Source organism: Dendropsophus ebraccatus, chromosome 3 (genome assembly GCF_027789765.1).
Source record: "Dendropsophus ebraccatus isolate aDenEbr1 chromosome 3, aDenEbr1.pat, whole genome shotgun sequence".
Taxonomy (NCBI): Eukaryota; Metazoa; Chordata; class Amphibia; order Anura; family Hylidae; genus Dendropsophus; species Dendropsophus ebraccatus.
The window spans coordinates 42,151,186-42,178,939 of NC_091456.1; the positions used below are offsets into that span (position 1 = coordinate 42,151,186).

General features: G+C 43.1%; 1 protein-coding gene across 3 annotated transcripts; it reads left to right on the forward strand.

The window, feature by feature from the left end:
- The first annotated feature begins 1,243 nt into the window (after positions 1-1,243).
- LOC138787058 (platelet glycoprotein VI-like) lies at positions 1,244-26,801 on the forward strand. Of its 3 annotated transcripts, XM_069964178.1 has the most exons (11): positions 1,244-1,317; positions 2,016-2,194; positions 2,754-2,943; positions 3,452-3,487; positions 4,243-4,278; positions 9,098-9,367; positions 10,641-10,928; positions 13,057-13,182; positions 17,197-17,304; positions 17,464-17,495; positions 25,439-26,801. In XM_069964178.1, the coding sequence occupies exons 3-11, from the start codon at positions 2,847-2,849 to the stop codon at positions 25,664-25,666; spliced, it is 1,221 nt and encodes a 406-aa protein (XP_069820279.1). In that variant the 5' UTR covers positions 1,244-1,317; positions 2,016-2,194; positions 2,754-2,846; the 3' UTR covers positions 25,667-26,801. The 3 variants fall into 3 exon arrangements, with proteins under 3 accessions (XP_069820279.1, XP_069820281.1, XP_069820280.1); XM_069964180.1 differs by lacking the exon at positions 17,197-17,304; XM_069964179.1 differs by lacking the exon at positions 2,016-2,194 and having other exon boundaries at positions 1,275-1,317.
- The last annotated feature ends 953 nt before the right edge of the window (positions 26,802-27,754 follow it).

The following is a 27,754-nucleotide window of genomic DNA, read 5'->3' on the forward strand; positions in this document are numbered from 1 at the left end:
ACACTACTGGGAAGCTGAGCATCACCGGGGGCCCGTCCAACACCTCAGAAGAATAGAAGAGAAGGGAGCTGCGATGGGGAAGCGAGGTGTTAGGTGAGTTTTTTTTCTTTGTTTTTATCTGCTTTTCAGGTGACAAATATAAAAGGACAACACAGGCAATCTACAAGGGGGGTGGCAACAAAAGGAGGGCATGTATAGGGGAACAACACAGTGGGGGCATCTGCATGGGGGACAGTATAAGGGGGGCAACAGAGAGGGGCCATCTATAAGGGGGGGCATCAATATGGGGAACAACAAAAGGGGGGCATGTATAAGGGGGCAACACAGAGGGGCCAGCTATAAGGGGGCAACATAAGGAGGACAACATAGAGGAGCCATCTGTAAGGGGGGGGCAACACAGGGGGCTATCTAAAAGGGAGGGGGCAACATAAGTGGTCTATCTACAAGGGGGGGCAACATAAGGGGAACAACACAGGAAGGCATCTATAGGGGGGGCAACATAAGGGGGCCATCTATAAGGGGAGGCCTTGTAAGGAGGGCATCTATAAGGGGGACATCACAGGGGGCCATCTAAAATGGGGGCAGAGGGGGACAACACAGGGGGCATCTTTAAGGGGGAATACACAGAAATGGTCAATCTGTAAGGGACACTACACAGAGGGGGACATCTATAAGGGTGACTTCACAGAGGGGGGGTGTATACTATAGGGGATACAGAGGGGACCATCTATAAGGGGGACTTCAAAGGAGCCATCTATAAGGGGGACTAAACGAGGGGGAATCTACTATAGGGGGACTACACAGAGAGGGGTTGTCAAGGAGATGCACAAGGGGCCATTTATATGGAAGACTGAGCTAGGGACCATCTGCACAGAGGGGGGCATATACTATCATGGGGATCACATAGTCAGCCTACCCACTTAAAGTGACTGTACCACCAGGCCCAGGCTGAAGCACTGGAGGCAGGCCGACCCACCCCCAGTGGGAAGAAACCCTAGCCCCTCTATGACGTGTCTCCATTAGAATCAATGGATCCCTATCATAGAGGTGCGGGGGTTTCCTCCCACTAAGGGTGGGTCGGCCGCCTCCAGTGCTTCAGCCTGGGCCTGGTGGTACAGTCACTTTAATGAGGGTGTAAAGGGGCCAATACAGATGTGCAGTTTGTATAGAGATGAGGATGGTGGCAGAGTGAGGAGTCTAATATGTTTCTCTGTCAGATTCTGTGGATTCGTGGCTCGGAGAAGTTCTCATGACGGCCCAGGACGGATGGAGGAGAAGATGAAAAGGAAAGAACTCCAATTAGAGAAGACGTCTCCTGTGACTCACCTGATATAACTGCACTGTAATGTATATGGTGTACAGAACCTGTGTAGAGATGGGTCTGCCTCTGTATAACTGGATGAGGTGATGGTGATCTGTGTACAGTGGATGTTAGTCAGTATGCGGTGGTGTTAGTCAGTATGTGGTGTTGTTAGTCAGTATGTGGTGGTATTTGTTACTTGTAATCTGGTACTGTGTTTTATTGGTCTTAGTATACTAGATTTGGTCAGTAACAATATGGTGGTGATGGTAGTGGTTGTGGTGGTAATATTTCCCCCTTGTATACTGGTATTATTGGCAATATTGGTCTCAGTATACAGGATTTGGTTAGTAACAGTATGGCGGTAATATGTATGGTGATAATATTTCCTATATACTGGTATTATTGGTAATATCTGCCTCTAGCTATTATCTATGTATCGCATCGCTTGGTCGAGAAACAAGGGGGGGGGGGCCCAAGTTGAACTCTTGCACCAGGGTCCAAGGGACATTAGCTACGCCCCTGTGTGGAGGAGTGATTTACTGTTTGTTTCTGTGGAAACTATATACTGTACCTGGTTGCCCATGTGTTATGCCATTAGCAGTTCTGATTGATCTATTTTTTATTACAGTGGTACCTTGGTTTAAGAGTAACTTGGATTGAGAGTATTTTGCAATAAGATCTCACGTTTTTTTAAAATTTTAACTTGGTTTAGGAGCACTGCTTTGGTTTAAGAGCTCCCTGTACTGGGTGGCAGGGGGAGTGGTGGAGGGGCAAGGTCTGCACAGCGGGGTCTACAGCTCTACACTCTGACCCAGGAAGTCTCCCTCACCTTCCAAATCATAGCAGATCCACTTCAGGTTGGGGCTCGCATCAGGGGACAGGACTGTGGAGGTAATCTTTTTATAGCTGTAACCCTTCTCTCGCCAGGCAGAGAGTGCTGTATTTATGTGCCCACATATACCCTGCTAATTCTTTCATGCTCTCTGCAGTCTGTCAGCCCTTGTGTTTCCCATCCTCTCCATTCCTGCTATAATGTGCCTGCACTTACACTCAGCTATACACACTGCTGCTATAATGTGCCTGCACTCACCCTCAACTGTACACACTGCTGCTATATTGTGCCTGCACTTACACTCAGCCAATCACACTGCTGTATAGAAAAGTTTCTGTCACTGTCCTCCTGCACAGCTCTGTGATTCTCACTTCCTGATTGGTCCATGTTGAACACACACCCCTTCCACATTGCTGTCATGTGATTCAGAAAAATAAATCATTATTTTGGGGACGGGGAACCAATTTTCTTATGGGAAAATTTGTTTTGGTTTAAGAGTGATTTGAATTACAAGCACGGTCCCAAAACAAATTATGCTCATAATCCAAGGCACCACTGTATATGGTACTCCTATCTATGATTAATAAGGAGTGATTTGATTATATTTTTGGGTTTCAGCTTATATTTTTCTGTAGGTTTATAGCCTTCTGTACCTAGCACAAGCTAAACCCCACCCCACTTCCTGTGATCCACCTTCATATCTTTTTCTGAATGGCACGGAACTCTACCATACGAAGTCTGCCTACCATAGACAAGGTTTACAGGGAAGAGGCATCCCCTCAACACTGCTGGAGGATTGACACAAGAGGTAAGAATGCATTGGTGACCCGTATTGATTCCCCTGCAGTCCAGTCTTATGGGGAGTTTACACAGGCAGATTTATCTGACAGATTTTGGAAGCCAAAGCCAGGAATGGATTTGAAAAGAGGAGAAATCTCAGTCTTTCCTTTATGACCCATTCCCTGTTTATGGTCTGTTCCTGGCTTTGGCTTCAAAAATCTGTCAGATAAATCTGCCTGTGTAAACCCACCATTACAGCAATTAATGTAGGGAACAGAGCAGCAGTATCTCGTTGCTCTTTTAATGGGCCTACCATTGGCCTGATTCTGTTGGGTGCTGAATCCAGTCCTAGCTCTGCCTATAAGCACATTAGTTGTCCTCTGAGTGCAGGTAAAAAGGTGATCAGGAAAAAAAAGGGGGGGGGGGGGTCCTTAAATTAAATGCATAGCACCACAGATTGTCTACAGAATATAAACATAATTTTATCGACATTCAGAAACTTGATAACCTAAATCTTTTTCTACCTCCCATCTCAGGTTATCACAGTGCAATGAAGATACACATTCTCTTGGGTAAGTAACATTCTCGTTTTACAGTAATGGTTATGGTGATGGTTGAATTAGAGTAAAGGGGAATTCAGAGTTAAAATTCCACATCCACTATTAACAGGATATGGGATAAGTGTCAGATCGTGAGGGGTTTGACTGCTGGGACCTCCACAATTTCAAGAATGGGGTCCTGAATCTTTGTTTTAAATGTAGTTGCGTGTTGTACATTCATACCGCTTCTTTATTCATTCTCTATAGGGGCTCCTTATGCTGCGTTTACACGGAACGATTATCGTTTGAATTTGCACAATAACGATCGAATTCGAATGATAATCATACGTGTAAACGCAGCAAACAATCAAACGACGAGCGAGAAATCGTTAATTTTGATCTTTAAACGTGTTCTTAAATCGTCGTTTGTCGCTCGCAAAAAATTTGCAGATCGTTCCGTGTAAACAGTCATTCACCGATTTAACCTATGTGCGAGATAGGCTTAAGCGATCGCAAAACGATTTTTCTGTACGATATATCGTTCCGTCTAAACGCTAATCATTATTTTAAAAAATCGTTACATGGAAATCGTTATTTGTATGATCGGGCGAATTATCGCTCCGTGTAAATGCAGCATAAAGGAAGCCAGTCACTTTATATGAGAGTGAATGGATGGCGTGGGGTGTTTATAGAGTTGGGTCCCATTCTAGAGATACTTATCCCCTATCCTGTGTGTAGAAATATAGTAGCCCAGATTGTGTATAAATAAAATAATCTCTCTGTTTCAGCTGGACTTCTAATGGGTGTCCTCGTGAGCAGCAGTGGTAGGCAATTTCATATTAAATATAAAAGATAAAATCATAATATGTGTAATGCTTGGAATGAAAAAAAATATAGTTATTCATCTGCCTGAAAATCACTTTTAGGAAGTTAAAGGGGTTGGCCACTTTTTAGTAAAATTGCTCAGTGTACAGTATTAATAGGTGTACTGTATATACTGACAGCAGCTCCCTGTGTACTCACTGTATATACTGACAGCAGCTCCCTGTGTCTCTTCCTCCAGGCTGTGCTGCCCTGCTCTGTGGTGTTTTGGTCCATAAGATTGCTGACATGGAGGAGCATGTGACCAGGCCCCGCCCCCAGTGTCCACCACTGAGCCTGTATATGTCTATAGAGGACACAGGGAACAGGGCCTGGTCACATGCTCCTCCATGTCGGCCATTTTATGGACTGAAACAAAACAGAGCAGGGAAGCCCAGCCTGGAGGAGGAGGAGTCTGATATTAGCTCTATGAGGTACACAGGGAGCTGCTGTCAGTATATACAGTGAGTACACTTACTAATACTTTGTACAGACCTATTTTACTATAAAGTGGCCATCCCCTTTAATGCTGGTAGCTGGTATCAGAATTACAGAGAAGTTCCCATAACACCAATAATAGAAAATGTAATACAGAACGAAAACCTCTCAGGCCATTTATAGACGTGAAAGAAAAAATTACTGTGGTTTGGATGCAAATTGTTGGTTAATTCATATGAATGATATGCAAAAATTATGTTAATTTGTTTTCCCTAAGTCCCATTGGCATCACAACGATAGGGGTATTATTGCCCCTGCGAGCCCCTGGAACGAAGGAATATTTAATGAAAACATAAGAAACTTTAATAATTTTTCAATAAACCCCTCCCACAGGAAGTATAAACAGTCCCTCCTCCCCACCATCATCAGTCAATAAACAAGAAAAAACAAGGATAGGGAGACTTGTGATGTCAATGGGCCTTAGGGAAAACAAATTAACATTATAATTTTTGCTTCCCTTGCGTCCCATTGGCATCACAACGATAGGGGAATTAGCAAGTACCATACCCTAAGGGCGGGACATTCAGAACAGCGGCATTAAGCACTGATTTGGCAAATGCTGTTCTGGTAGAAAGGTTAGCATCCAGCCTGTAATGCTTAACAAATGTAGAAGTAGATGACCATGAGGCAGCTTGACAGACCAACGATCTTTCTGCCCAACTAGAGGCGACAGCCCTGGTAGATTGGGCTCTGGTAAAAGATGGTGGAGATTTACCAGCTGAGGAGTAGCATAACTCAATGGCTTCACAAATCCACCTGGAAATGGATGGTTTGGAAGCCTTCTTTCCTTTGTTTTTCCCTGTAAACAGAATCAGTAGGTTTTCTTCCTTTCTCAAAGCACCCATTCTGTCTAAATAAATCTTTAGAGTTCTAGGCACGTCCAGTAGGGAAAGATCTATCTCTTGTTGGGATGGATCTGATGGTGAGTATACTGGAAGGACGATCGGCTCATTGATGTTAACGAATGAAGCCACTTTTGGGATAAATCCCGGCAAAAAATCTAAGAGTGACCTTGTCTTCCGCGAATACAATGTATGGAGAGGTTGATCCAAGAGCTTGAAGCTCTCCTACCCGTTTGGCCAAAGTTACTGCTAGAAGAAGAGTGCACTTCAAAGTGAGAAATTTCAAGTCCACTATCTCTAGTGGTTCAAATGGAGGAAGACATAACTGCTGCAGAACAAATGACAGATCCCAGGAGTCAATATGCCTGTTCACTCTTGGTCTCAATCTCGTGATAGCTTTAACAAAGCTCTTCACTTCAGATATCTGGAAAAGTCTGCACTTTAGATGAGCTGATAAGGCCACAATTTGAACCTTGATAGAGCCGGGTGTTAAGCCCTTGTAAAATCCTTCCTGGAAAAATTCCAGGAGTTGAGGAGAAGAAGGTTTAGCTGCATTCAAACCTTTAGAATCACACCAGGATTGGAAAATTCTCCATATACGAGCATAAGATAGATTGGTTGAATGACTACGAGCATGAGATAAAGTTTGCAGGACCCTGTCAGAAAATTTTTCTGGTCCTAATAAAGACCCTTCAACCTCCAGGCCGTGAGGTTGAGGCTGGGAAGGTCCTGGCAAAGATGATGACCCTGGGATATCAAATCTGGTAGTAGTGGGAGCTTCCAGAATTCGCCTCTGCTCAATATCATGAGCAGGGCAAACCACGACCTTTTCGGCCAAAAGGGCGTGATCATGATGACTGACGCTTGATCCTGCCTGATCTTCAGCAGAACCCTGGGAATCATTGAGATCGGCGGAAAGATGTAGGCCAGCTGGAATTTCCACTGGATTGACATCGCATCCACCACCGTCGGATTGTTTGCCGAGTAGTTTGGCATTGTTTGCCATAAGATCTATCTGAGGATGTCCCCACCTTTGGGTTAACTGGATAAACACTTTCCTTGAAAGCGACCATTTCCCTGGAATCCTCATTCCTCGGCTCAGACGGTCTGCCAATGTGTTGTGGACGCCTCTTATATGAAGTGCGGTCAGTTTCGTTATTCTGGGTTCTGCCCAATTGAAGATATGTTCTACTTCTCTGAGAAGTAGGGGAGATTTCGTACCTCTCTGCTTGTTGATATATGCAACACAGGCAATGTTGTCCGTTCGGATTCTGACAGCCATCTGTAGTGATTTCTGAGAAAAATGAAGAAGGGCTAGATATATAGCTCTTAGTTCCCGTACATTGGATGGGAGAGCTGCTTCTTGGTTGTTCCAAGTGCCTGATACAGTCATCTCTTCCAGATGCGCTCCCCAACCTGAGCCTGACGCATCCGTGGTGATCATTATCCATTGTGGTTCCACTATGTCGGCCCCATGTTTGACCTGTCTCCACCAGGTTAGAGATTGGCGGGTTCTTCTGGACAGTACATGAAGTGTCTCTAGATGTTCTATCTCTCGATTCCAGACTGTCAGAACTTCCTTCTGAAGGTATCGCATGTGCCACAATGCCCACGGGACTGGGTCTGCGGCCGATGATAGAAGCCCTAGATATCTCATCAGGGTCCGAATCGAAACTTGGCGCGGAGGAATCAGAAATTGAGCGCCCCTCTGTATGCGTATTAACCTGGGAGGTGAGAGGAACAGCTTCATCTGTGATAAATCTATGGATGGTGTCAGATCCGACTTCTCTAGATTGATTATCCAACCCAACTGCTGAAGAATGTCCAAGACATAATTCAGTTGAGAACTCAGAAGAGTCTGAGTCTGGGCCATAATCAACCAGTCGTCTAGATAGGGAATAATCTTTATTCCCTGAAGTCTAAACAGGACCATCATAGACGAGACCACCTTTGTGGATACAAAGGGGGCTGATGTTATGCCGAATGGAAGAACTCTGAACTGAAGGTGTCTTACCCTTCCTTGTAGGTGAACGGCAATCCCCAAAAATTTTCTGTGTGCAAGCAGAATGGGAATGTGAAAGTAGGCGTCCTGCAGGTCTATCGAAATCATAAAGTCTTCCTCCTGGAGGATGTTCTTTACGGATCTTATATTATCCATCCGGAACTGTTTCTTTACCATGAACCTGTTTAAGTATCGCAGATCCATAATAGTCCTCCACTTTCCTGATGGCTTGGGTACGAGAAAAATCAGAGAATAGATTCCTAGTCCGATTTCTGAGAGAGGAACCTCCTCCAGAGCCTTGATGTCCAGGAGGTGAAGGACTTCTTCTTCTAAAATTGGCTGTCTTGCTGAACCTAGAAGACGGGAGAGAAGAAATCTTGGGGGAGGAAACGTCGATAAAGGAAGCACGTAAACATACTGGATAATGCTGATGACCCAAGGGTCCTTTATTAATTTTATCCTGATGATGGTGGGGAGGAGGGACTATTTATACTTCCTGTGGGAGGGTTTATTGAAAAATTATTAAAGTTTCTTATGTTTTCATTAAATATTCCTTCGTCCCAGGGGCTCACAGGGGCGATAATACCCGTATTGTTGTGATGCCAATGGAATGCAAGGGAAATAACAATTCCCAAAACTTCGCCTTCCTCAAGAATTGCATTAAGTACTTTGATGGGAGTCAAAGCTATATTGCTGCTATGATCCCTATCCTAGTGAGGCTTTTATTATTGTATAAGTATTACATTTGTGAAATTTTGATGTACTTGTATATGTATAAACTTCTTCCTTTATTTAGGAAATCTGGGAAAATATAATGTACAGTATGATCTATTGAGCTTTCATATGTTACTGAATATTGATGCATTCATAGGTTGTTAACATTAATGAAGGACTGTTAGCTGAGACTCCAGAGATAATTCTGTTCCTATACACCTACAGCGATATTCAGTACCCCAAAAAGTATAAATAAATGTATGACCAAATATAGAAGAATAACAAATCTTTATTTTAATTCATCACAAGACAAAACAAGATTAAAAACAAGACCTGGGAGGTGGGAGACCATATTGTCGGGATATTGTATATATTGCTTAAATGCAGATGTTATTCCTCTATATTTGGTCATATATTTATTTATACATTTTTGGGGTACTGAATACAGCTGTAGTTGTATTGATTGTTAATAGTGGGTATTTGGGGACCTAATAACTGTGGTGATGCAGTGAAGCTGGTCCTGGAAATTATAGGTGTTACACAATTCGGTTCCTAGTCTTGGTCAGTGTCCCAGGTGCTACATGTAAACCAATCATAATTTTAGGGCTGTTTAACTGATATAGATAGATAGATAGATAGATAGATAGATAGATAGATAGATAGATAGAGATTAAATTCTCATGTTTGGTCAATTCCTTAAGACAAACCAATTAATCTCTCTTTCAGAAGACGTTCCCCCTCCAATCCTCAGACAATCCCCTGATTATCCAGTCTACTATGAAGGAGAAACAGTGACCCTGACTTGTGAGACCCAGGGAAAATACAGACGTTTTCACTTTTCCTTCTATAAGAACTCTAAATATATAGAAAACGACAACACAAACATGTATAAGATCTACGGCATGGAATATTCTGATATAGGGATCTATGCCTGTGATTACTGGACTGGTCATCATTCATCTCCTAGAAGTAATGAAGTTTCATTGTTCTTTTCTGGTGAGGATTTATTTTAATTCAAAACATAACAAAGGAGAAAAAAACTATTTTTTTATATGTTAAAATATAATTTTATGTTTTTTTATTCGGCATTGCATACATTTAAAGGGGTAAACAAAAAAAAAATAAAAAATCATTATGGATTCTGCACAGTTTTGCTGTTATCTAGGCACACTCACCACCTCTGATCACATAAAATCATCAAAACTCAGTCAAACCCAACACCACTCCCTGCTCCTGGACCCCACCCTCCATGTCAGGATCACGTGTCCTCCGTCTCTTCAATGGGTTGGGTTATGGCTTCTAACCCTGCCCACTGAAGTTACTGAGGACAGGTGAAGGAGGCCACTAATGATCACTGTATGGCACGCTCTGTCTCCCACTCAGCCAGCAGCCCCCCCACTGATCACTGTGTGGCCCCCTCTAAGGTGCTCCTCTGACTGACCCACCTCCCTCCCCCGCAGCTCCCCCTGACTGCCGCCCCCTCAGAGCTCACCGGTGGCCGCCCACAGCTCCCCCTGACTTCCGCCACACCCCCCACAGCTCACTGGCGGCCACCTGCAGCTCATAGTAGATGAAGCTCCATCTGGTCACTAACGGACTAGTCACTGGCTCTCCGCCAAGATAACTAGTTGCCGCACCTCTCCATGCCTTGCTTGGCAGACTAAAACTTATTTTTCTGCATATTTAAGCTACTGCTGCAGCCGTTGCTGTTACGTGTCGTGAGCTGCACAGCAGCTCTGTTCAGTGCTGGAGAGAACTGTATCAGCTGATCAGTTCCCTTTAAACATGCATGTTGATGTGTTTGGACTGACGTGTAGAATTAAGATACCATGTCAGTTTTACTGTAAAGTGCATTATGTAGACACAGGAAACATCCCCCCCCCCCCCCACCAAGTTAAGAAATTACTTTTTCTTTGCAATTTTAATAATAAATAATAAATAAAATAATATTTTGGGGGTTCCGTCATACATGTTATGATAGATCAAAAGGCGCCTTTACAAAGTACACTTGTTTCTAAAAAAATAAAAAAAAGTATCCCTTACATGGCCATGTAGATGGAAAAATTGAAGAGAAAGAGCTTCACAGTTTTTAAAAGCGTGGAGGAAAGTGCAAAAAATGAAAATAGCCCTGGTCACTTAGGCCAAAATCTACTGGGTCATTAAGGGGTTAAAAAGTAAATTTATGAGTGCATACAACATATATGTACGTCCCTAGACTATGGATTCATGGTTTATGTTTTTTACTCATAAGTGCTAATATTTTTTGCAGACAAATTACCGTCTCCAGCTATTCATCTGGAGCCTTCCCGTTCTGTGTACAGCATGGGCGAGTCAGTCACCCTAGTATGTTCTCATCCCAAGAACAGGGGGGTAAGGAGAATTGCGTTTTACAAGAAGGGAAATATTCAACCTTTAAAGGAGGGAGAAGAAAATACATATGTCATCTCTACGTCTGAGAAAGAGATTGCTGGGGGATATTCTTGTAATTACTGCCTAGATGTACATGGAAAATTGATCCCTTCACCAGCTAGTGGATATATAACTGTGAATGTATCAGGTAAGTGTTTAACCATCATTCACCTACTAAAATGTGTATGGAACATATGTGGTAATACAGGTAGTATGGTGACATACAGATGTGGCAGATGCTATTTTAAAATTGCTGTAGGGATTAGCACTCCTATTCACCTACATTGTGTGTCACTTCATGTCCTGCCTCTTGGTATTGTTACAATATTTGTCTTCTAATAAGATGAGATGTGGAATGCCAGTGACCATATTTGAGATAATGTATGGATTTTGCATAGGGAATCCACAGTCGCACATAATAAATACATGTAAAAAGTCACTATACCATGTCACCTTTTACCCATGCTCCATTTGTTGTACATAGCAGAAAAAGAGATGTGGTGCACAAGACGTGAGCCAGTATTTCACCACCGTGACCCCCATTACAATGACATACAGGATGCTGGGAAAGCTGGGTGACCTTCATTATACTTACTAGAACATTGCTGGAAAGCTGAGTGGCCCCCATCATACTGAGAATAAGATGCTGGGAAAGCTGGGTGACCTTCATTACACTGACTACAGGATACTGGGAAAGCAGGGTGACCTCCATTATACTGACATACAGGATGCTGGAAAAGCTGGGTGACCTCCACTACACTGACATACCAGATGCTGGGAAAGTGGGTGACCTGTGAACTTCGGCATCGGGGGCGGGGCTTTTCATCACAAGGCGGGTCTTACCGGGACATACCCGGTGCTGTTGGCTCCCTCTCTGCTGTGCAGGATTCCCCCCACCCCCCTCTTCATTAGCCCCCAAAGTAAGAAATAATAAAACAAGCAATCAGCTACTCACCTCTCACCCTGCTCCATACAGCTCCTCCCCTGGCTGAGTCCATTCTCTTTTAGCTTCTGGTGTAGACAGCCAGCCTTACATACAGAGGCTGCCTGCACAGGAAGCACCTAAGTCTCTGCCCCTGCGTGCTGTTCCCTTTAGCTGTGTCTTAAAGGCATAGGCACAGCTAAAGGTCGCTCTAGACAGGGGATCTGGAGCCGGGCACTGTCGGGCACCCCCTAGTTGTGGGCGCCTCGTGTGGTGGCCCGGCTTGTCCGGCCCTAGGAACAGCTCTGACAGTTATTCTCTAGGGTCTCTGAATTCTCACAGCGAATTTTCAATCCATGCAATCCCGTTGCCTTATTAACTTATTGTCTGCCGCAAGTCAGGCGCTTGAAGACGCTAATACATTACCTGCCCACGCTCCAGCTTGCTTCTTCAGCTCCCGGGTCACTGACAGCTAATCAGTGCATTGCGTGCATACTGTCCTTACTATCTTCTATTCCCTGCAGATCAGTTATTTCTTGGTGGGAATATCTACATAAAATGGTTTGTAAATATGCTTGAGAAACTGTGAAAAACTTTGAGAAAGAAAAACTGTGTCTCCACAATAAAAACTGATGCACGGTATATGCCTATTGCATTCTACTAGCAGTATACAGTATAATGGATCCCTACAAAACACAAATCAGTTATATTGTGTATGAGCCCTAACAAACTATAACTCCTTATTAATCTTTTGGACACAAAAAATTAGGAATATTGCTGTAACGGTTGTCCTATCAAAAATTTGTAAACCTTAAAGGTAACATGTCACTAGGTTTATTTCACGGGCAGCATAAACTAGTGACAGAAATGACAGAAACAGATCGGTGTATTACTTGTATTTTTTTGTTCAGCCGTTCTCCTAATATGCAGAAGAATATGATTCTTACCACACCCCTCCGCCGCCCTCCAGCTGCTGATTAACAATTGACTGACTATACACAGCATGGATAGATAACTGGCAGAGTTTTCTGCTTCTCATGAATATCGAGGACTACTGGGCTCATGCACATCATGGAGAAGACTACTTATTGTCCATGTTGTTCAGGAGGAAATCTCCGAATCAGCTGCACAGAACAATGTAAGTGATACATCATTCTGTTTAGCTTCTCTGTCACTAGTTTATGCTACCCTGAGATAGGTCTCTTTAAACAAATGGATACATGTGTAAAGTGCTGCAGAATATGTTGGTGCTATAGAAATAAAGATAATGATAAAGATTATTATTATTATTTTTTTTATTACTATTAGGCGTGTGCGGGAAATGAAAACTTTTCTCTTTTTTCTTTTTTTTCAGTTTTAACATCACAAGCTACAGTCACCACAATAATTCAAGAGACATTGGCACCTGACAAGACAAGCAAGACAAGCAGTACAGAGACATTCTCTCCTACACAGAACAATAAAGTCACCCGTTCAGCAAGTGAGTAGACTATACTATTTCTATATTTACTGTAATATCTGTAAGGCCCTCCCTATGTGCATGTCCTGGCTGGGGGTGTTTGGGTGCACTTTGTGGTATTTTGCAATAAGAACCAGGTGCAGAGTGATACGTTGTAACAGCATTGACTCTCTACTGAAGTTCACTGATGATACCAAGATGGAGGTTGATTTCTAAAACAGAGGTCCAGGCTGCCTTTGCTTAGGCTTGAGCAGGATTTACCCAAGGGGGGATTATCAACAGTATGCCTGGCGTATATCAGCAAAAAGACACAAATTTCTGGTTTACACACTGGCAATGTGGGGAGGATTTATAAAGATTTATACCTGTTAGAAGGCAGGCCACATGACAGCCCCAGATCCGCCAAATTTACTGAGAAGTATGTGCCTCTAACTCCAGAGTAAGGGCACATTCAGACTACAAAATCCGGCGGATTCAGTGCGATCACCCCCTGCGCTCCCCCCCAAAAAAACCTGTCAATTCTTTGGGCGGATGGCGCAATCTGCCTGAACACAGAATGAAGACTATGGGCACATGTTCAAGTGGGAGCGTGCACGGAATCCAACGGAAGTTATCTGCGCAGATTGCATAGTGTGAACGTGCTCTAAAATATTAATTTAATTAAGTACTTAAATAATTACATTAATTTTGAATTTACTCTAGAGATAAAAATTTTAAAATCCAGCGTGGGGCATGGGGGCAAGGCTTTATGTAAGACCGCTTTATGGGTACACCAGTCTTAATAAATTTCCCCTAAACTATATATAATTCTTCCTTAGTAATGTGGAGCTGTTCCTTCTTTGTAGTCTATGTGGCCCAGGGTAAGTTTGGCTGTTACTGTGAAGGGTTAATTAATGACCTCTGTCTGGCAGTTGGAGAGTGCCAGTGGTGCCAGCAAACAACATTGGTAGTTGTCCAGTAGTGAAGGAGTTAACAGGCAGATGTGTGCTGTGTATGCTGGGAAAGAGAGGAAGGGCATAGAAAGATGTAGTGTGGAGAGCCCAGTCAGTGTGTGTGCTGTGAGGGAAAGGAGAGCAGAGGAGAGGGATCCTGTTTTGTTATGAGGTAAAAGCACCGACAGAGAAAGAGATATATATATATATAGATAGATAGATAGATAGATAGATAGATAGATAGATAGATAGATAGATAGATATTAGCTCTCTCACAGCTGATATCTTGCCCCCTTCAAGGTAACAAAGATATATTACATAAAAATAGAAGTGGGACCACACTAGTTACTGTGAAAAATCAGTGGATTGAAAGCTAGTTCAGTCCTAATTAGACTTTTTGTACAATCCTAACTTTTGAGCTGAAAAAAACACAGCTGAAAAAAAGGCCAAAAAAAAAAAAACTCCATTACATAGAAGCCAATGTTTCCTTATTTTACAATAATACTCAGTGGCGGCATCTTGTGGCCAAAAGTGAGTATAACAGCCTGGAAAAGTTTACATGGAAAATATAGATAAAATATTACCTGAGTACCTACTGACAGTACAGACACTCAGCAGTGGCACATATGTTCCTGTACTCTGCATTAGCATTGTTTTTTTCCATCTTTTTCATATACTGTTTATGGCATGGCATTACTGTGTGCACAGATCTTGTTTGGCAGCACACTGTCCCTACCATCCTGGACTGTTCACCACTGTGTACCATCAATGCTTTAGAGTGTACTGAGTGCGGGGTAGCAACCTAATAATCTTAGAAAGAAAATATCTAAGGTGTACACAGTTTTGCTTCAGGTTAAATTGCATGTAAAATGCTCTCCCAAATTTAGTGGGCATAAGGTGGTGTGAGGACTCAAAAGTCAATACACGGGCACAAGTATTCTCTTCTTCTTCCTCCAGCATCCCAGCAGAGCACAGTACTACTTGGGTTGAGACTCTCACAACATCCTCCTCTCTGCTACTCTGCTTCTTTGTACCATCAACACGCTACTCATTCTGCACAACTGTATTCCTCACTTTATTCCTGTTGCAGAACTGGTTATTGTATTATCAAGTGTATTATTTAGTGCTTTATCAAGGGAACTGTCAAGGGTAACTTATCTTGTCAATGCACAGCTGTATGTCTTGCTGCACACAAGTACCTTTCAAGTAAAACCTAGCTTATTTATGCTAAAGAGCCTCCGTGATTCTTCACCCCACACCGACACAGTATACACTACAGTCTTGGGACATTTCCACTTTCTGTGGGTGGCAGTTCCGATAGTCCGAGAGGGTCACTACACCACTCTGGCCATCCGTGATTACACTATCCCCAGCAACCCCATAGAAGCCCGACAGGACACTGTCCACAGGGTAAAAGGGTACAGCCAGCCTCCTAAACTAAAAGCAGGTGTGCCACCAAATCTGTGTGCCTCCCTGGCACTGGCGTCACAAAGTAACTCCCTAAGGTCCGGCTGTATCTTGGCCAACCGCCACCAGAGTGGCATCACACACTACCATCTAGTAAGTGACCGTCTGATCCTCTGACACAACATCACCGGGGATCAAAAGCTAGTGCACCACATAACCACTTGTTGTCAGCATGTCCCTTGAATATAGGACATCCTCCTAACTTCAGGTGACAGGCTGACAAAATTATTGCTGTTAAAGTGGTATTGTTACAATTACACAGGATAGAGGATAACTAGGTGATTGGTGAAGGTCCAACTGTAAAGCCCTCCGCCAGTCACTAGAATGGAGGTAAAATGTCATCAGCTTGGAAGATTAATTTCAGCTGACAGATTTTCTGTAATGTGGACAATTGTTTGTTTTTTCTCGTTTTAAATATCTGTCTGTGGGATAAAATAACTGAGAGAAGATAGGATTGACCTGTGATCAGATGCAGAAGCTAATGTTACCTAGTTAGGGTATGGGCACACTAGGAAATCCGCATGGATCACCCACGGTGGATTCCGCAGCTCGACTCCACCTGTTTATTGTTTGGACGGACGGTGGAATCCTCCCGACCATAGAATGGAGTCTATAGCATGGGCGGAAATGCACACGGCTGTGAGTGTAGACAAGCTGCGAAATCCGCTGCGGGTGATCCACATAGTGTACACATACCCTTACATAGTACAGCTGAAAAAGACATTAGGAAGGGGTTAACAAAGACATAGTCAATCAAGTTAAGAAAAGGAAACAAAAGGGATATGATTCTATAATATCTGATATTCATACATTTTCTCATTTGTTGGTGACTTATGTCTATAACACATGTTGCAGAAATTAAAGAGATTTTCGGCAGAGGAAATGAGCCAAAACCAGTTGCAGACTCAGAAAGAATGTTAACTTCTGGCTTTTGCTACATCTGCTGCAAAAAAAATCAGCTTGTGGTGCTTCCCTATGACTGTGTAAACAGCGGTGGGAGAAGTGTTTGGGCATGGCTATGGGAGGGTGGCTATGTGTGTGCATGCGGAGGGGGGGTGGGGGGTTATGAAGGCATGGCAGGTTGATGTGAATCTTCTCTTTGCTCTAACCTAAGTTGAGAGGTATGCTACTGTATACCACCCCCCTCGGTTACCACCCTAAAAAACTACACCTCTGTGTCTGCTGTCCCTAGGCTCAGCTGCAGTGTGGATGTAGACTAGCCTCTGTGCCTTCTTCTCTGAACTGTATACACACTAAAAACAACATCCTGCAATCCTACCTTATTATAGAAAAGCTTCAGAAGTTCCCATATAAGTGCTGGGTAGTCTGACTTGTGAATCCTGCGTTTTCCCTGGCCAGAAAGTCTGCATCCTTTTTGCAGGCTTATCAGCACTTCCTGCTCAATCATCCCCATCAGCCCATCCTCCTACCATAGTCTTGAATGGTCAGTGTATGCCCATGCTCACTCTGTTGTCAGTGGCTTTCCCCTGGGGGCAATCTTGTTAGTACAGAAGGAAGCTCTTTTGCCTAAAAACATCTAATACAGAGTTTCTTATAATCGTTTGAACAATTAATTTCTGCAATTGTTTAAAATGACAGTTCTACTTTAAAGTGACTTGAGTTTATCTTTCTTTAGGTCACTCGAAGGCTCAGAGTCTGACATATATTTTTGGTGGAGGCTTAATCCTGATAATAGTCTTTGTACTCGTACACATTTTCTTCCGAATTTACGTCACGCGAAATGGTAAACCTCTTAGTAAAGCCGGCTGGCCCTGCGTCTGGCTCAGACATCTTGAGGGACGCATCTTGATAAATATCCCCCTATTTTCCACAGTGGAATCTACAAGAAGTTCAATGGAATTGTATTTCGTTTTTTTAACTATCTTTTCCTTTAATTATCTAGGGAAAAAAGAAGGATCGGTGGTTGAGCTTCCTGTAAGTGCATGAAGGAGTACTGTTGTTATTATAGAAGCAGTCAAAGGTTAATTTAAAACAAAAAAGTTAAACAGAAAAAAATTATATGACATCTCCACAATCAAAACAACTTGTGTAGTTAAAGGGGTATGCCAGAGAAAATTTTCCAATTTCCATTCTGATCTGAAAGGGTGTTCTCTGCTGCCACCTCTGTCCATGACAGGAACTGTCCAATTCGAAAGCTGTTTTTTATGAGGAAACAGATGTGGCAGCAGAGAGAACCCTGTCAGCCTGGATAGAATACACCCCTTTTTTTGTAGGATATATAGCAGCTGATAAGTCGTGAAAGATTTGAGATTTTTAAATAGAAGTAATTTACAAATCTGTGTAACTTTCCATTAGCAGTTAAAAACATTATTTTTTTTCTCCAAAGTACACCTTTTAATATAAAATGTTATTTATGTGGTGATATGATTAAAACAAAACAAAGATTTGCAGATGCTTCTGGAACAAGTGTTCAGCAGGTACATCTGTCACAGGTATTAAAGCGGACCTGTCACAGGGTTTTAGGTGGTTAAATTTAAGTGCACGGTTGCAAAGGGCCTCTCAGTCTGATTTTAGATACATATTGCTCTTACAGATTGAGCCCTCAAGCACTGAGATAATTGTCTTTTATTTTTATGAAAATTAACTTCAAAAGACCAGGGGGTGTTCCCTCAGGACCCAAAAGCCCAGCTATGTAAATATAGATATAGTTATAGAGATATGGCATAGATTGAGGTTATTTGTATAATAGGTTTGAGTTGTGTTAAGTTTTACACAGTTCATGCCCAGATTTGTTTGTAATACAAGTAGTGATCTAGCTCCTTTAATTGTAGTTTTGTTGAGACTACCTGTGCTAAGGAATGACCAAAACTTCCTAAATAATAATACAGGAAGATGCTAAAATTATTATGTTAATTTGTTTTCCCTAAGACCCATTGGCATCACAACATATGGGGTAAATTCGCCCCTGCGAGCCCCTGGGACGAAGGAATATTTAATGAAAAAATAACAATTAAATTTTAATCCCCTCCTCCATGAGGTATAAATAGGCTCCACCTCCCCCTAGACCTCAGTCTAATTATAAAGAAACATAAAACACAGGGAGGGAGTCTTGTGATGCCAATGGGTCTTAGGGAAAACAAATTAACATAATAATTTTAGCTTCCCTTACGTCCCATTGGCATCACAACATATGGGGAATTAGCAAGCATTATCCCCAATGGGCGGGTTATTTATTACGTCCGCATTAAGAACAGATCTTGCAAAGGTTGTTCTTGACAAGAAAAGAAGTATCCAGCCTGAAATATCTCACAAAGGTAGTCAAAGACGACCAGGTAGCTGCCTGGCATATGTCCTCAAGTGGCACAGCGGCACGCTCTGCCCAAGTGGAGGCCACAGCTCTAGTAGAGTGAGCCCTGGTAAATTCTGGTGGATCCAGATCAGCAGAGGAGTAACATAAGGCAATGGAGTCACAGATCCATCTGAATATTGAAGGTTTTGAAGCCTTTCTCCCCTTGTTCTTTCCTGCGAAAGGGATAAAGAAATTCTCGTCTTTACGAAAATCACCTACTCTATGTAGATAGATCTTGATAGCTCTGGATACGTCTAATAAAGAAAGATCCAAGTCTTCTTTAGATGATCCAGTAGGAGAAAATACAGGCAATACTATTGGCTGGTTGATGTTGGCAAATGAAGCCACCATAGGCAGGAATCCTGGAAGGAACCTAAGGATAACTTTGTCTTGGGAAAAAATCACGTATGGAGGTGCGGAGCCAAGGGCTTGAAGTTCTCCAACTCTCTTAGCAGAGGTAATGGCTAGTAAAAGAGAAACTTTCAATGTTAACTTGAAGTTTACTTCCTCCCAAGGCTTAAAGGGAGGAAGACACAGGCGTCTCAACAGAAATGATAAGTCCCATGGGTCTACCTGCTTTACCAGGTTAGGCCTAGTCTAGCCTTAACAAAATTCTTTACCTCCAAGATCTGAAAGAAACGTGAGTTTAGGTGTGCAGAGAGAGCTGCTATCTGCACCTTGATGGAACTAGGTTTTAATCCTTTATAGAAGCCTTCCTGTAAAAACTCCAATGACTGTGGAGTAGAAGGTTTAAGTCCATCAATACTCCTGCTTGCACACCAATCTTGAAAATCTTCCAAATACGTGCATAAGATTTATTTGTAGTGCTACTACGAGCGTGAGAAAGAGTATACTATACCTTCTCAGAAAAACTAGAGTCCAATACGGTCCTCTCAGTCTCCAAGCTGTCAAGCTGAGGCTGGAAAGATTTCTGCACAGATGTTGACCCTGGAATATTAGATCCGGATGCAGAGGTAATCTCCAAAATTCCCCTCTGCTCATATTCATGGGCAGGGTGAACCATGACCCCTTCGGCCAGAAGGGAGTTATTATTATTACTGACGACTGATCTAGACTGATCTTAGTCAAACTCTGGGAATCATGGCTATGGGAGGAAAGATATACGCCAGCTGGTATGTCCATGGTATTGTCATTGAGTCCAATACCGTGGGATTGTCTGCCCTGTAAAGGGAACAGAAATTCCTCAGTTTGGCATTGCTTGCTGATGCCATGAGGTCTCTCTGAAGAAGCCCCCACCTCTGGGTTAACTGAATGAACACTCTCCTTGAGAGAGACCATTCCCCCGGTAATGTCAGGCCTCGACTCAATCCGCCAATATATTGTCGACAACCCTGATATGAATCGCAGAGAGTCTGGTTATTCTGGTTTCTGCCTAACAGAAAAATCTTCTCTACTTCCCTGAGGAGAGAAGGGGATCTGGTACCTCCCTGTTTAGGTACGCCACACAGGTCATGTCGTTCATCCGGATTCTGACTGCTCTCTGTAAAATAGGAGGAGAAAAATGAAGAAGAGCTAGGTAAATCGCTCTGAGCTCCCTCACGTTGGAGGGCAGAGCGGATTCCTGTTGACTCCAAGATCCTGCAGTCGTGATGACTGTCAGATGAGCTCCCCAACCTGTTCCTGAAGCATCTGTCGTGATGGTTATCCAGTGTGGTTCTGAAAATAAAACTCCATGTTTGACTTGTCTCCACCACATTAGAGAATGTCTTGTTTGAGTCGATAGAACATCATCGCATCCAAGTCCTTCAGTCCTCGGTTCCATACTGTTAGTGCTTCTCTCTGAAGAAATCTCATGTGCCATAACGCCCATGGCACCGCGTCCGCAGCTGAGGTAAGGAGCCCTAGAAAGCGCATTTATGTTCTTATGGATACCTGACGAGAAGGAATTAGGAATTAAGTCTGATTTCTCTATGTTGATAAGCCAACCTAATTGTTGAAGTATGTCCTGGACATAGTTCAACTGAACTCTCAGAAGATCCTGAGTCTGAGTCATAATCAACCAATCGTCCAGGTAAGGGATAACTTTATCCCCTGTAAACGGAAGCGAACCATCATGGTGACACTACCTTAGTGAAAACAAAGGGTGCGGAGGTTTTCCAGATGGAAGGACTTTGAATTGTAAGTGTCTTACCTCCCCTGGATTTGGATGGCGAAGGCTCTCCTGTGAGCCTTCAGAATCGGTACATGAAGATATGCATCCGGTAGATCTATGGTGACCATAAAATCTCCCTCCTGGAGGATAGATTTTACCGATCTTATGTTCTCCATGTGGAACGTCTTCTTTACGATGCACCTGTTTAGATATCGCAAATCTATAATAAGCCTCCAATTTCCGGATGGCTTCAGCACTAGTAACACTGGGGAGTAAACTCCCTGACCGATCTCGGATAGAGGAACATCCTCTAGAGCCTCAATGGAAAGGAGGTAAAGAATTTCCGTCTCTAGGACTAAGTGTCTTTCTGGCTTAAGATTTCTTGACAAAAGAAATCTTGGAGGAGGAAGAGATGATAAATGAAGGACATAACCATTTTGAATAATATTTAACACCCAGTGAGTTTTCTTAATTCTTCCCAGGCAGGGAGAAACAAACTCAGACGTGTTCCCACTGGACAGCTTCTGCGTCAGAAGTCTGGTTTCTTGTTGGTGTCCTTATTCTGCTGCTTCCCGGAACCTCTTCTGGAATAGTTTCTTCCTCGACCTCTGTACTGGTATCTCCCTTTGCCTCGCTGAGGAGATTTTGCTCTGCGTAAGGAATCACCGCTCTTATAGGACAATGGTAGGGACTTCCCCTCCTTGTCAGACAATTCCTCCATTAATTTATCCAGCTTACAGCCAAACAGCCTACCTGGCTGGAACTCCATATTACAGAGCTGAATTTTGGAGTTAGCATCTCCAACCCAGGGTTTTAACCATAGCGCCCTTCGGCAGCGGTTGAGAGCGTACTAGTTTTTTTACGCTAACCTGGTTCCCTGAGATGCATCATCGCAGAGGAAGTCAATGGCCATAATGACCTTTTTTAAGGAGCGAAGGACCTTGTCCCTGTTAGCTCTACCTTCCAAATTTTCCTGGACCTTGGTCAGCCATCTTCTTAGGCTTCTAGAAACCTCAAAGAAGAAATGGAGACTGCCCCTTGGGCTGCCGCTGCCGTATATGATCTCTTGAGGGCTACCTCCACCCTTCTATCCATCGGATCCTTAAGATTGGATCCGTCCTCCGCAGGCAGCACAGTACATTTTGACCGTTTGGCTATGGCCGGGTCCACCTTTGGAGGCTCAATCCAGTCCTTACATTGTTCTTCCTTGAGAACATATAAGGTCTTAAACCTCTTGCTCAAACCCGGAGCCTCTTCCGGTTCCTTCCATTCCGCCTGTAACATAGACAATGAAGTCTCTCCCACAGAAAAAGCCCTAGGCTTTTTTGAGGAGGACCAATCCTATCCTCTTCTATTTCCTCAGGGTGTATTTCAGCTTGCACAGCTTAGCAGAGCTTGTGAATTCTATCAGCTGTGAAATACCCCTTGAATAATTCTTTCTCATCTTCAGAAGTAGAAGAGGTTTCAGAAGAAGATGATGACCTAACTTCATCAATCACAGTAAAACTGAAAATGACCATAATCCTACAGCCATAAAGTAATATACTCAAAGGCTGGGAGTAGAGAGAGAAATGCTCCATTTGGTCTTTAACTTAGGACACGGGCGGCGATTCTCATTAGCCGCTAAAGTCTTTTGCACATAGTCCTTGACCCATACAACTACCTCCTGAACATCAGGCTCCTCATAGGTTTAGGTCTGCATGAAGGACAGCGTACTTAGGCATTATAAATATTTTTAGGCATTCATAAATATTTTTATGAAAGAAAGGATGAATCTTATCTGGAAAAAATGATCCTCCTACGGTATCCATAGCCGTCAGGTAGTGAAGTCTCACACTCGGCACATGAAGTGCTTCCTTAGAAGGTCTTTTGCCAGCAGCAGGACTGGTCTCCATTTCAGACATCTGCAAATAATCAATGTATTACAATACATATAAACCACTAGCCTGGCTAGAGTGATATCGGAAAGAGACACTAGGTGGCAGCAACACTTACTTTTAAGTATATAGAAGAGAGATCACAGCACTTTGCACTCAGATGTTTTCTATTAGATCCAAATGAGCCACAGAAAATCCTTCCAGAGGAAGACAGCCAGACCTAGAGGTAGCAACAGCTTACCTTCTGCCTTGAACACACAGCTAATCCAGCATGCAGAGAGCGCGCGCCGCTGCCGGCCCCTGGAAGTGACATGGCGCTGATGCCGCAGTGCTGAGACGCACGCAGCGCCGATGCGTTCCACAGTCGAACGCAAATGGAAGAAAAGCCAGCGGCTCGGGTGACACGCAGAGTGCGTTCCAAGACGCACCAGGTAAGAAAAACTTAAAAGCTAAGACCTGCAGAAGCAAATATCAGGATACTACCTGGACACCGGCTCCAGCGGCATCCCAGCAATCATTACCTGGAGAGAAAACCTGAATGCAACAGGTTAACAAAGCATAAAAACGGAGGAGGGACAAAGTCCCCTAGGGCTAACAGCAACGAAGTAAAAAAAGACTGAGGTCTAGGGGGAGGTGGAGCCTATTTATACCTCATGGAGGAGGGGATTAAAATTTAATTGTTATTTTTTCATTAAATATTCCTTCGTCCCAGGGGCTCGCAGGGGCGAATTTACCCCATATGTTGTGATGCCAATGGGACGTAAGGGAAACCACAATTTACAAACTTGAAGCCAAAATGCATGCACAAGTAACTTGTGTGCCAAATTTGTTTCAGTACAATTCACACTTGTGATGTGCACACTTGAAAAAGTAGACAGGTTTTATCTGTATTCTGTCTTGCCGATAACGTATTGAGATACCTGCTGTCTATCTAGTAAAAGGGAACTCTGGTGATTTTTTTTTAAATTTCAAATCAACTGGTTTCAGAAAGTTATCTAGACAGGTAATTTACTTCTATTTAAAAATCTCAAGTCTTCCAGAACTTATCAGCTGCTGTATGTCCTGCAGGAAGTGGTGTATTCTTTCCAGTCTGACAAAGTGCTCTCTGCTGCTACTTCTGTCCATGACAGGAACTGTCCAGAGCAGCAGCAAATCCCCATAGAAAACCTCTCCTGCTCTAGAACGTTCCTGTCATGGAGAGAGATGACAGCAGAGAGCACTGTGTCAGACTGGAAAGAAAACTCCACTTCCTGTAGGACATACAGCAGATGATAAGTACTGGAAGACTGGAGGTTTTCTTTTTTTAAATGGAGGTAAATTACAAATCTATACAACTTTCTGATGCCAGTTGATTTGAAAGAAAAAATGTTTTGCCAGCGTTCCCCTTTAATGCACCTGGCTACTGCCAAGACATAACATACAAGCATTACCCAGAAGAACAAAGGAATAACGTAAACATACAACATACTGCAAAAAAAAAATCTATCTTACACTAACATCCATTTAAATTCAATGTAAGATAGACATACGGCACTACCTGTTGGAGGGAACAACCGCACTATGTGGCCACGTACTCAGACCCGGTTCAGCTGGTGGTGCTCAATTGACCCAACACTCTTCATATAGCATAGTCCACAGAAACCCGAATGTCAAGGCACTCACCACAGCTTCTTAATCAAGTTTGCTTGCTTTATTCACATATAACACGGATACATAGATGCAGACAGGTGAACGGGCGACAGCCTGTTTCACGTGCTTAACTCGCACGCTTCCTCTCGGCCCTGACGTCACTACGTTACACAGTCCTTTTAAAGACATACTAATTACTACATAATACACACATCTAAAAAATGCACATAACTTGTTTAAAAGAACATAAAACGTTACATAATTTACAGCAATGTTACCAATTAGTAATAACCATGTAGATCGGAGCGATCATTCAGACCCAATGGTCCGAGTGCTTCCGTCTTTAAGATCAGCTCAGTTTCCTTTTTAATCAGCCTATTGTCCCTACCGCCCCCCTGCTGAAGAGTTCTTAACCTGCAGTAAACCCATAAAGCGCAGTTCAGACCAGATTACCACCGTAATCCGTCTGAACTGCGCTTTATGGGTTTACTGCAGGTTAAGAACTCTCCAGCAGGGGGCGGTAGGGACAATAGGCTGATTAAAAAGGAAACTGAGCTGATCTTAAAGACGGAAGCACTCGGACCATTGGGTCTGAATGATCGCTCCGATCTACATGGTTATTACTTATTGGTAACATTGCTGTAAATTATGTAACGTTCTATGTTCTTTTAAACAAGTTATGTGCATTTTTTAGATGTGTGTATTATGTAGTAATTAGTATGTCTTTAAAAGGACTGTGTAACGTAGTGACGTCAGGGCCGAGAGGAAGCGTGCGAGTTAAGCACGTGAAACAGGCTGTCGCCCGTTCACCTGTCTGCATCTATGTATCCGTGTTATATGTGAATAAAGCAAGCGAACTTGATTAAGAAGCTGTGGTGAGTGCCTTGACATTCGGGTTTCTGTGGACTATGCAACATCCATTTAACATGTTCTGTTTTTCCTCCTGAAGGCGGCTGAGTCTGACTTGCATTCAGGTCACAATCTGAAGAATCCAGTAAAACCATCTTTATATCCTACGGAATTTCAAGAAATGGAAACAGAACATTACTACTCAGAAATTACATTACCTATCGTAAAGGGAACTCCACCTATTGTAACTTTATATTCCACAGCAAAAGCTATTGATCCTTTGCCTTCTGTTTATCAGACAAACTTGACAACCCCTGCAAGAAAGTAGGAAATCTTTGTAAAGTCTCGGTGTATCTGCATCCAGTAGTGGTAAATCCAAACTTATGGGGAATTGTCTTGAAGAAGTTTTACCACTCTCTTAAAGATGTACTCCAGCGAAAAGCTTTTTCCCAGTAATTGAAACACATTACATTATATAACTTTATAATATGCTTCAATCACCTATCTGCCCCTCTTCCCTATCATTTCCTCCCTCAACCTCCCCACCAGGAAGTGAAGTAAACTCATTCTTACCTAATGACTGTTGACCCCAGGCTGCTCTGTGGCAGCCATTTTGTGACAATGATATCATCAAGAGGAAGGCGGGTCTAAGCCCGAAAGAGGTAATTTACCTTACACACCTACACTCTCTAGATCGAGTAATCTGCTCCCAGCCTAGCAAGTGTTCTCAGTGAACTGTAAGTAGAGAAGCAGGGGCTCCTATTATTTTAAAAGGAGCCCATGCTTTGTATAACATATAAAAGAAGCAGTGATGAGATATGTGTCAACTTACTATGTAGCAAAAGAAGCTCCTACAGCATCCATGAATAGTGTCCGAATGGCAAATTTATTGCATCTTGTGCACAGAATACACCTGATTAACGCCGCATGATCATGTATATCGGCATTGTGGTGAAACCCGGAGCCTCCCAGTATCTCTATGTGGATATGCAAGGTTGAGGATATCAAGCGAATGAAAGACCTCATGGCACAATTGCATGACCGCTCCTCTCACTTCTTCCGCATCTGGTCCAACTGGGACCAATTTAACAACACAAGCAAATACAAATCTCTTCTCATGTCATCTAAGTGAGATGGAAGACCCCCTCTAACCTCCCTTTCCTTCCCTTCCTGGTGGGTGACTTTTTTTTCTCTATCTCTCTTTTTCTTGCTCTTTTTCCTCCTGTTCTTTCTCTTCTCCCCTCTTTCCCTCTTCTTCCTCTTCCCCCGGTTTCATGTTGTTTCAGGTGTTATCCCGCGCCCTACATTTTATTTTACCAAATCACTGACATTCAGGGGAGTTTTGTGTTGTTTCCTCACCCTTTTTTGTTATTTGCTATACTTATGAAATATAATGCGTGCATATTTACCATTAGTTGTGTTGCTTACACGTTAGGTTATGTGAACTGTGATCCGCGCCTACCCGGCACCTGTTGTATTGTTATTCTTATTTGAAACATTTAATAAAAATTTTTTTAAAAAGAATGTTACCCACACCAGGGACTATGGGTTTCCTGCGTGCATCCATTACCATCTACTTGGTCCATTGGACTGCACAGTAAATGTTGTTGTACTTTCAGATATATGTTTGTCAAAAAAAATTTAAAAAGGCAAAAACCTATGTCTCACCACTTAACTCCATACACTATGGATTTACCTGGTCCAAGTTTTGGAAGGCTCACTCATTTCTATTCACTCATCTCTATTCATTAGCTAGCAACACTACAGTTAAAGGGGTACTACAGTGGGGGGGGGGCACTTTTTTACTGCGACCGGGGAGAAGGTGGCAGAGGAAAAAGACGTCCGTCCCGGTTCCAGCGGCGAGTCCCACTTTGCGGCGCTCCGGTGCCCGGTTCCGGACGCTTCTGGGTGTCTGACGCGGGCCCGAGACGTGACGTCTCAGGTCCGCTCAGCCACTCAGTGAAGGAGGCGGAATCTGAGCGGACTTGAAACGGATCCCGCCTCCTTCACTAAGTGGCTGAGCGGACCTGAGACGTCACGCCTCGGGCCCGCGTCAGACACCCGGAAGCGTCCGGGAACCGGGCACCGGAGCGTCACAATGCGGGACCCGCCGCTGGTCCCAGTAAAAAAGTGCCCCCCCACTGGAGTACCCCTATAATAAAGGTGATTAAGGTCCAGTGGATTTGTTTTCTCTATAATTACTGTCTGTTATTTACCGTTGCTCAGTTTTAACATATTGTGTTATTTTAATGTAAGCTTTTAAATATTTATTCTTCCAAAGAAAAAATGCTAAATCATTTCAAAATTCTAAAGCATATAAATATTGCAAATAAAATATTAATGTGTTTCCTATTTTCCATCTTAACTGTGTGACAGGATGTATCACATGAGTCATCTGGTCACTAACACATTGCTA

What these genes read in the sequence shown, in the direction of transcription:
- LOC138787058 (XM_069964178.1), top strand. Translation starts at nt 2,847, where the DNA reads ATGGCACGGAACTCTACCATACGAAGTCTGCCTACCATAGACAAGGTT. An exon ending in AGTTTCATTGTTCTTTTCTG is followed by an intron (nt 9,368 to 10,640) that starts GTGAGGATTTAT and finishes TATTTTTTGCAG; the next exon opens with ACAAATTACCGTCTCCAGCT. An exon ending in TATAACTGTGAATGTATCAG is followed by an intron (nt 10,929 to 13,056) that starts GTAAGTGTTTAA and finishes CTTTTTTTTCAG; the next exon opens with TTTTAACATCACAAGCTACA.